The sequence below is a fragment of the Chaetura pelagica genome, unplaced genomic scaffold (genome assembly GCF_000747805.2).
Source record: "Chaetura pelagica isolate M959 unplaced genomic scaffold, ChaPel_1.0 scaffold7, whole genome shotgun sequence".
NCBI lineage: Eukaryota > Metazoa > Chordata > Aves > Apodiformes > Apodidae > Chaetura > Chaetura pelagica.
In genome coordinates, this window is record NW_009953920.1 from 3,042,019 (window position 1) to 3,051,370 (window position 9,352).

At 38.8% G+C, this 9,352-nt stretch overlaps 1 protein-coding gene across 1 annotated transcript in view; it reads left to right on the plus strand.

The window, feature by feature from the left end:
* Nucleotides 1–1,389: 1,389 nt before the first annotated feature.
* The window catches only part of IGFBP1 (insulin-like growth factor binding protein 1), a 14,909-nt gene continuing 6,946 nt past the window's right edge, over nt 1,390–9,352 (plus strand). The window contains exon 1 of the mRNA XM_010001549.1: nt 1,390–1,441. Within this exon, the coding sequence (XP_009999851.1) occupies nt 1,390–1,441 (52 nt within the window). The remainder of the gene's footprint in view (nt 1,442–9,352) is intronic.

Here is a 9,352-nt window from a genome sequence, read left to right on the forward strand (position 1 = left end):
GCTATGTGCTTTGAAGGGGCATAGGGTTTCCATTTCTTTTTTCTTGAGCTGCTGCAGGGGGCCCACGGAGGGGATCTCCCCAGCTGCTGTATTGGCAAAACTGTGCTTCAGCTCACAGCAGAAACTTCTGAAGCACCAGTCAGCAAGCAACACAAAAAGTGTAACGCTCATGTTATTTCCTACTGCTGTCTGTCACTTAGTCTTTAGGCAGAGTTTAATGCTTCTAAATGATCTATAGGGTGTAAGTAGCAGGGACCCAGAACAGATTTAGCATGTACACACACACACACCTGTACTTATGTAACTCTAACAGATGTGCTTTCCTGGTTATATTGGTTTTGCAGCCTGTCCCAGTCATTAATTGTCTCAAAGGGGGGAGGTCCTATTGAATACAAGCCACAAATTAAGGATAGAGGCAAAAGAAGCTCTTGTATTTCCTTCTTCCACCCTGAAAATTGTGATATCTTATGTCTAGGATTGCTGAAAAGCAGAAGCATGGCCCAAGACAACATCATAACAGCAGCTAACCAATAGCTGCTCTGTTACGTTAAAAAATGTAGGAATGGAGATACGGTTTTACAACCTACCTCAGGATTTAAAAGGAATTAGGATTTTCTTGCTAATTATTCCTGAAGTAAAACTCTTAGAGTTTCTCAGGAAAATAGCTTTGTCCTCAGATCTGGCTTTCTGCAGTAGCCAGGCAGTGTGTTACCCAGACTGCTTTTCTGGTCTCCACAGGTTCCTCTGGCAACCAGTAAGCTCCTAGCTGGTGGAGACTGCAAGCTGTTTTTGAGATAAAATAGGCATGGTGGCAGATGTGCTGCTATTTCCTTTGAGCAAGCAGGCATTTCAGCGGTATCTGTGACTTCTGCCAGAGGCTGAACTGAGATCAGGCAAGTGCAAGGTTAGCATAAAACCCTACTCTACCCCTGGGTAGATTAGTCTGGCCACATGAACCAACACTTAATCCAAATGACCCAGTTCTGTCTCTTTTATTTGTACCTTCGTAGATAGCCAGTTCTACTTGTTCCTTTTTCAGGATTCTCATCCTGGTCTTGGAAAGTCTTGATACTGCTTCTGCTTTTCCCTCTCACAATCACCTCTCAAAGTCACTCTTGGCTCCTGTCTGAGCCCATACAGTTCCTCCTTAGTCTTCAAATATCTCCATCTAATGCCTTTTGCAATCTGGCCTCTAATGGTTTCCTTCCTTATAAGACACAGAAGACTATTGTTTTCTATGCCTGCTCTTCACTGCTTGACTCCTTGCTCTTCTGATACCTCATGTTAGTCTGCCAAAATTCAGACTCGCTTGTCATTTGTGTGCTTAGGTTGTGTCTCTCCACAGTGCTAGGCCAAGTGGACTGATTTCAGGCCATGAGCAGGCCGGCAATGTCGTTGCTGGGAAAGTCCTTCTCAGGCCCTGCTTTAGGCTACATCAAATGTAAGAGGAATCCAGGAAATATGGCTACTTAACATATAACAAGTCTTTGGGTTTGTGTCAACTGTAATGCAAAACTTTCTAAGACTCAGAACACAGAAAATGCTGGGAAACATTTCCAGAAAACAAGACTGCTGCCCTGCCAAATTAATAGAACTGGCTGGTGCCAAAAAAAAATAATCCGAGAGACTTTCCTCAGTGAAGGGAAAAAAATTGTACAGAGCGGTAACACAGAATTCACTTTGGGTCATTGCATATCCTGAAGCTGTATCAGGCAGACAGATGCACAAAACTAAGGGCTTTCAGAATTTTGGAAACTACTTCTATTTCCTCTCTTTGAAATGTTTAAAAAAACATACAAAAGACTGTATAGCATTTATTTCACAGTAATTTATGTCCTCATGAATTTGCAAAAGTTACAATATTGCTCTGATAACCTTTCATGAGAAAATATTAATAGAATTAATTGGTGCTTCAGGGGTTTTCTGAAATGTGCCTGATACTCTATAACAGAATTATTGTTAATTATAGGTCAGAATACCAAGACTTCAGCCAAACTTTTGTAGTACCAAACTATGCATTATCCCCCAGTGAATGATGTTCACAAAGAAAGTATTGTCTCTAGCTTTCAAAAGCCAGGATGTTGGGCAATACGAAACCACATATATAAAAGTACACATACAAAACGACAATGCTATTATTGCACTTCAAACATAAATAGATCCCTTGGGACAAAATGGAAAAAAAACCCCAACTAGCCCATAGTATTACTTTTATTTACACAGTTTCCACTTTCATTTGTTTTTATCACTAGACTCTCAGTTCTACTGAAGTTTAAAGTTTAATGGTACAGCTAGTTTTTTTGTTCTAGTATACACGTATATGTTGGAAAGAACAGGCTTTGGGAGAGGCACTAGTAGAATGCAGCTTCAATATTGTTCAGTGTTCATCCTCTAGTGGCAACAATGCTGAATTACTGCTTCCTTAGCAACACTCTTCAAGTGCAAAGTTCCTTTATGCGTATTTCTATTGCAATATCATCACAGTGTTAAAAATAAAAAAATAATTTAAAAAAGCAAGCAAAAAACTTATAGGAAACCATAGAGTCCAAAAAAGACAGGCCTCTCCAATGACCTTAAGTATGAATTACAGGTGTTGAGGCTGAAAAAGATTAGGGACTACAGATGCCAGATTCTCTTAAGATAACTCCTATGGCATCATGCTCTTGTAAAATACAAAGCTGTTTTTCTGCATGGATAAAAATCAACCATAGTTGCAACAGGTTCTTGAGCCTTGCTCTGGTCCTTGCTTTCAAATGCAACATTGAAGTTCAGAACAGCCCTCCCAGTGAGGGTGATCTTTTAGGGCAGTATTTTTCCTTTAGGAGCTAAGCTACGACCTTGACCTAGGGAATTGTTTTCAGTACACTTGTCTCTGGACAGATATTACACAATCTACCTGCTGACGGTGACAAAGCACAATGTTGGATGGTGAAGAACAAAAACATTACCGAGAACAGAGGGAAGACAGAAGTGTCTTCATCCTGCATTTATGAGCTCAGCCTTGTTCCCACTGAAGTAATGGTCACACTCCTGTTGTCAGGGCTAGGAGTGCTTTAAATCACAGATATTTTTTTCTTTCAATCATAACATAGTTACATGTTCCTGCTATGGACAAAACCCTAAGTAATAAATCACATAGCACTGACCTGTATTGCAAGTGTGTTTTGTTCAGCAAGACATGCAAGCACAAAAGTCTTCCTTCTGTCATTGCAGACCACAATGTCTATTAAAACAGCTCAACACTTCTGACTTACTTGACAAAACTGAAGCTTTGACCAAACCTAGTAGCACCTACAAAAGTAGAACCTGTTGAAGCTACTGAGCAGCAATTTCAAGTGTTATTTTTGGCATCCTGAATGATCCTGACTAACTGAGAAGTCCACTGAGACTGTAGGATTGGAAATTATAGTATAAATGTTATGATACAAGCATACAAATCAATAACATGTCCTGACCTTGACTAGTATATTCAGTAACAGGTGGGGTTTTTTTGGCCACAATTGAGTGATGATAAGAATTGATTAAACAAAACAAAACACAGAGTGAAGCCTTTACATGGGACCAGCAAAATTAAAAGACTGCGATGACTACACTTGGAGAAGAGATTAAGAAGTTAAGCAAAAACACAGTAGCAGACCCATGGCACCTAGAAGGTCAATTGGCCATTCCAGCTTCTCAGAACACAAAATCAGTGGAGTTACAGGAAAATAAGACTTGAGCTGGTTATTTTAAAAGGTGTATTTTTTTCTGCATGTACTTACTAACTCTGCAGAACATGTTTTCACTAGGCAGATATCATTGAGAAAATTACCAATTCAGGGGGTGGGGAAGAGGGAATGTAGAAAACTACACTAAAAATCAGATGGTGTTGGGGGTGTGTGTTTATTTACTGTTGACCATGTCATGGTCAGCCAGTCACTGGTCATAATAACAACAGCAACAACAATAACAACAAAAATTACACTTAAGCATTTCTACAACAGCTTGATTAACCAGATTTCATGAGAGAAAAGCTTTTGAGATATCTAATAAGTCTCTGGTTTTAATTTTTACAACTGACGCATCATCACCAAGCTGTAAGTTACTAGGAGTTTTATTCTTTTCCATGTGGCTTTTCTACAGAAGGCAAAATCATGGTGATTTACTGAATGCAGTCAAATTCTTATTTGTAAAGAGAGGCATTCTGCTTTCATCTGTAACGCCTTGACAACCTAATCTTGGCTTTTTGCTTTGCTTCATTATACATTAATTATATTGATTTATTTTTTTAATCCAGTAACCCTGCATGGTCTCCGTGTTTGATGGCACAGATTATTTATACAGTAGGTCAGGCAAATATTCATGTGACATTCAATCTTATCTCCAGTGTGATTTTTATACAATAACAGATTGGATTAACCCCTTCACATCTCTATTTGCAAAATGTACTCTCCTTCAAGGAGTCTTATAACTGCTGACAAGCACAGTTAGCAGCCTCAGTTTTCTCTGAAATGCTTGCTGAGGTTCATTTGCACAAGAGCAGATGCCACACAGGGTGACCTGCCTGAACGAGGATGTTGTGTTTCACAGTTACTTTGTCTTCATGCTGTTCTCCTGCCTCTTTCCCCATAAAGCCCTGCTCCCCTCACACCAAAAGATACAGGGGTCCCAAGCAGAGGCCAACATCTCTGAGCATTACTGTTCCTCTGGACAGTGCAGTATCTTGCCTGTACCTCACTGTGAGTACCTCACCCTGCTAAGGGTTTGAAATAGTAAGTACATGTAGATTAAGGCCGCAGTGAGCATCAAAAGTTTTCACATTTGATAACTATCTGACACAAATTCAAGAGTCGTGATGTCTGAATAACTCAGGTAACCCTGAATCCCAGAAGCAGCATACATGGTTTCAGTTCTCCATGCAAACGTCAAGCTCTCTAGAACTCACTGAAGTCCCAGATTCTGTCATACTCTGGGGAAATAGTAGAGGTTATGAAAACAGAAAAAAAGTACTCTTGGTATTGCTAGCAAAAATGGAAGAATAATAATTAATAGCAATGTTATTGCTGAAATCAGAAGTTCCCCAGGACAAAAGTCAAGGACAGATTTCTTGACAAAAGCAGCTGGGAAAACAGTTTTATTTTTGCAAGGACTAGTGCAGAAGTGAATACATGTGCAAAACAATTGTAAATGGTCCAGAGAAATATACCTTCTTGTTTTAACAGTGTATCATTTGGCTGTCAGCAGTGGCTCTCTTGCTCTCTTGGTGAGAATTTCAGGCTACTGTCTTCAGGTCTACCTGCAGCCCAGCCCCTGTTCCTGTAGCAGACACAGTTCAGGCAGTTTTGGCTTCCTACTTCTTAGGATGGATAACCAGAGAAGCTCTTGAATACTGTGGTCTGGGTCCTATGACTAATTCCTATTTTTATTAGCATTTTTAAAATGGTAAAACAATGAAAGAATGGTATTTTAGATTCTAGTACTAACAGCCCAAGATATGGAGAAAAGCCTCCATGAAACTTCAGAAGAAAAGATCAGGAATTTGAAACATCAGAGGCTCTTCCATTTTTTGTTAGCAATAACCTCCTTTGAAAACCCATCCTCTCTACCATGAAAGAGAATATCCACTGTTGCACTTAATGAGGTATAAACCCATATAAATGAACTATTGCCAGCTGTTGTCCCATGGACATTTTTCCTCTCGGTTGTGTAACTGGCTGTGACTGTGATACCCCTGGTCTGGAGCTGGATCTCACTTTTTCTCCATCAATACTGTCTATTTTTCTCCCTACTGCATGCAGAAAGACTTGCTGCTGGATGCCCATGTATTAGGTTGGAGAGGAAAGGAGAGATTAATGTACATGCTGTCATTTAAACCATGTGACAGACCCAGACATTAAAGAGTAGCCTTCTGCTACTGTCTCAAACTGTCCTTCATATTAGATGCCTTAATATGTATTTAAAAGCCCTAATATTTTTAATTGCTTTTAGACTAAATCTCTGGCCAATTTACCTTTTCCTTTATCAGCATAAGATAGCAACCACTTAAGAAAGTAAACTTAACAGTGTTGAAGGCTGAAGACTCACGTCATCAGTGCCTACAGCCCTCAGGGTCTGCAATAAGGAGCACATTACTTGTTTGGTGATTCTCTTTTCTGTTACTGAGCCCAGAGAGAGATAGTGGCTGAAGAACAGAAGTAGCCAATGCCAGTTAAGGCGTCCAGAGCCACTGCTAAAGGGTTAATTTACATTTTTCAAAGTCCACCTATTGCTCACTCTGGTAAACACTGAAAAGCCTTTATTTCCATGGCTGGTCCCAGAGAATACCCGCACCTGGGGTTAGTAACACTAACTACAGCAGAATGGGTGAACATTATGATTTAATGGGGCATGATATGGTATCAATACAAGGCCCTAGAGAGACAGTGTTTAGGACCCTAAGGGATCTGGAGGCAGAACAGAGAGTATTCCCTCCCATCTCCTGCCATACTCTATAAAAGCCAGGAGGACTGGAACCCCTCCTACCCTCTTCCTTGCTGCTTCACTGAGATCTTGGAGAGAGGCTCTGGACCTTTGTCATCAACTTGCTACAGTGCTCTACAGGATCCAGATCCACTCGGTGCTGGGAAAAGCCGTGGACACTTTTCCTGAGTAGGCTCTGCGGCACAGGACCTTCAGACACATAATCAACAATCACTGAGACTCGGTTTTGTATATATTTGTATATTTGTTCCTCATCCCATGTGTTACAATCCTTCCCTGTTCCAGTAAACTTGTTCTAGTTCCAATCTTTAAGTCTCTCTTCCTTATTCCCCTCTTATCTTATGTTCTTTGGATTTTGGTTTGCCCCGACCACTAAACTACCAGGACAGTGAAACAGAAGCATTTTTATACTAACTCTTCACACAGGATCTCACACTCAGCACCATGCTTTCAGTCGTACCTCTTGTCAGTGCTTTCTTTATTATTTCTTGAGCTAGATAAGCTCACACTGGTGCCATTATTGCATAACACATTGAAGTGATGCATGGAAGCAGCTGGCCCATGTATGCTGACTAAAGAAGGACTTTAACATGTCTTTTCTTAGAAAATAGTTATCTGACTGGTCTATTCATGCACAACACTGTGAAGAAGGTATTCTACTCAGTGCCCAAACACTTTGTGTACCACCAAGGAAATAAACTACTTTTCCTCTCTTTTTGAACCTGATGACCCACAATTCGATGCAGAAAGATCATAGGTTTCCTTAGATAGACTTGCCATGGGACATCCTCTCACTTTTCTGCTTTTACTACAGTTTCTGCAGCTTTGGGTATTTCTAAATTATTTTCCACATTCCAGAACAATTAGTTGCTGGGGAAAAAAAATAGCAAAAGTCAGTCTGCAGAACTTAGAGAATATTAGTGCAATGCAAAGTTAGAACATCCCATTATCTGCATCCAGAATATAATTCTAAAAGTCATGTTTACCCAACCAGAATAGAAAAATAATACAAAATGCTACATATGTCATTGCCACAAAGTGACAACAATCAATAAATGCTTGAATATAATTATTCATCAATAAACTAAGCAATATCAATTCCTTGGATAAAAAATTCCTGAAAATCCACAGCTGAAATAAAGCATTTTTGATAATGCATAAATGACAGAGAAGGTACTAGGTTTTTTGGTATTTTTATCATAGCTGCTTCTCTTCATATGATTGATGCAATACATGTGTGTGTGTGTTTATCACCTAGTAGTTTTGGATATTAAGCTTACAATTCAGGATTAGTTTGTTACCTAAAGAATAATAATGAGGCTATTCCACTGGTTGTTTTGGGTTTTTTTAAACACAGCTGGAGAAGCAGTCCCAGGAGGAAGTTATTTGGCAAGTCACCTGAATTTCTGTTGATTAGAGAATAAAGATCACTTCCACACAAACTTACATAAAATGTTATTTTCTATGAGTGACTCCATGTAGCATTAAAGGAAAAAAAACACACACAAAAAAACCAACAAACAAACACAAACAAACTCACACAAAATTATTTCACATGCAAAACGAGCTAATTAGCTAAGAATTATTGAGAAGCCAAAGGGAACATTATTGTAGAAAAGTAACCCTTGTCTAGGATTAATGTGCTGTCTTGTGACAAGTGGTTCAAATTAGGAGAGAACAGTTGAAACACCTAAAAATTACCATCAGAAGTCTTCAGTAAACACAACTTTACATCATGGATGTTTTAACCTCCTGACTCTCATCTGTGTGTTCTTTAAAGCAATGTCAAGGGCAGAAACGGAGATTGGTAGATTAATGGTAGTACTGAATCAAACAGAGCCTACATAAACATATACACTACTTTCACTTCCTTGATGTCCTATGGCCTCTATAAAAGTATTGCCTTGTTGACTCATATTGCTCTAAGTTATGATAATCCATTCTAATGTGTGTTCATTACATTTATATAAATGAAATACGAAGGGACTGATTTTTATGGGTCTATCTTTTGTGCAGAAGAGCACCTACTCACAAAGCCTGCTTTAGCAGAGTTTTAGGTTTCCTTTTTCTTTGTATAAAAGACAGCAAGGGAAAAAAGGCTAGGCCATCATTTAGAGTTGATTTTCAATCATAAAGGAAAAAGAATAAAAAGCCCTTTAGAATGTTTTCTAGTCTATGGGGTTTTTTTTTTTTTATATTTTTGACTCTTACTGGGTAAACTGAAAAATACCTAGCTTCTGAAAGGCTGGAATTGCCTGGGAAGTTCAGATACTACCAGATGCCCCATAGCAAGGAAAAATATGCCAAGGACATGAAAACATGATGGTGCTTTGGAAGAACGAGATTCTTCTAAAACTAATGGAAGTTTTGTGATATAGGCATGTACATCAAACAAGGACTCTGATCTTCCATTAAGTGCCTTTCTTTATCTAGTTACTTAAAATTATGGTGATGAGTTAAAAAATCCTTTTAAAAAATGTTTTGCTTGTATTACTAAAAACTATTTCCACTCAGATGACATACTTCTTTAAAGAAAGAAAGACTGCAGTCAGGAGAGTGGCAGTCACTGTGGAGTACAGCCATTTCAGGAGCAAGTAGCTTATGTTAAGCATCATATAACCAGTAGAATGATCTTCAGTTTTGTTCATACAAAGCTACCTAACACAGCAGAGGAACATACATAGATAAGTGAATGAATACATATATGCATACACATATAGAAATGCATATGAGGTCTTTGGGTCTTCGTCATTTTACAATTGGGTTTCTCATTGTTTTTCTTTGACAGAGAGAAAAAGACATATTTCTTTGTATTTTTCATTTCACTTTGAATGGTAAGAGAATAATGATTTTCTAAGACAGGTGCACAAGAAAAAATAGAAAGAGGGAAAGA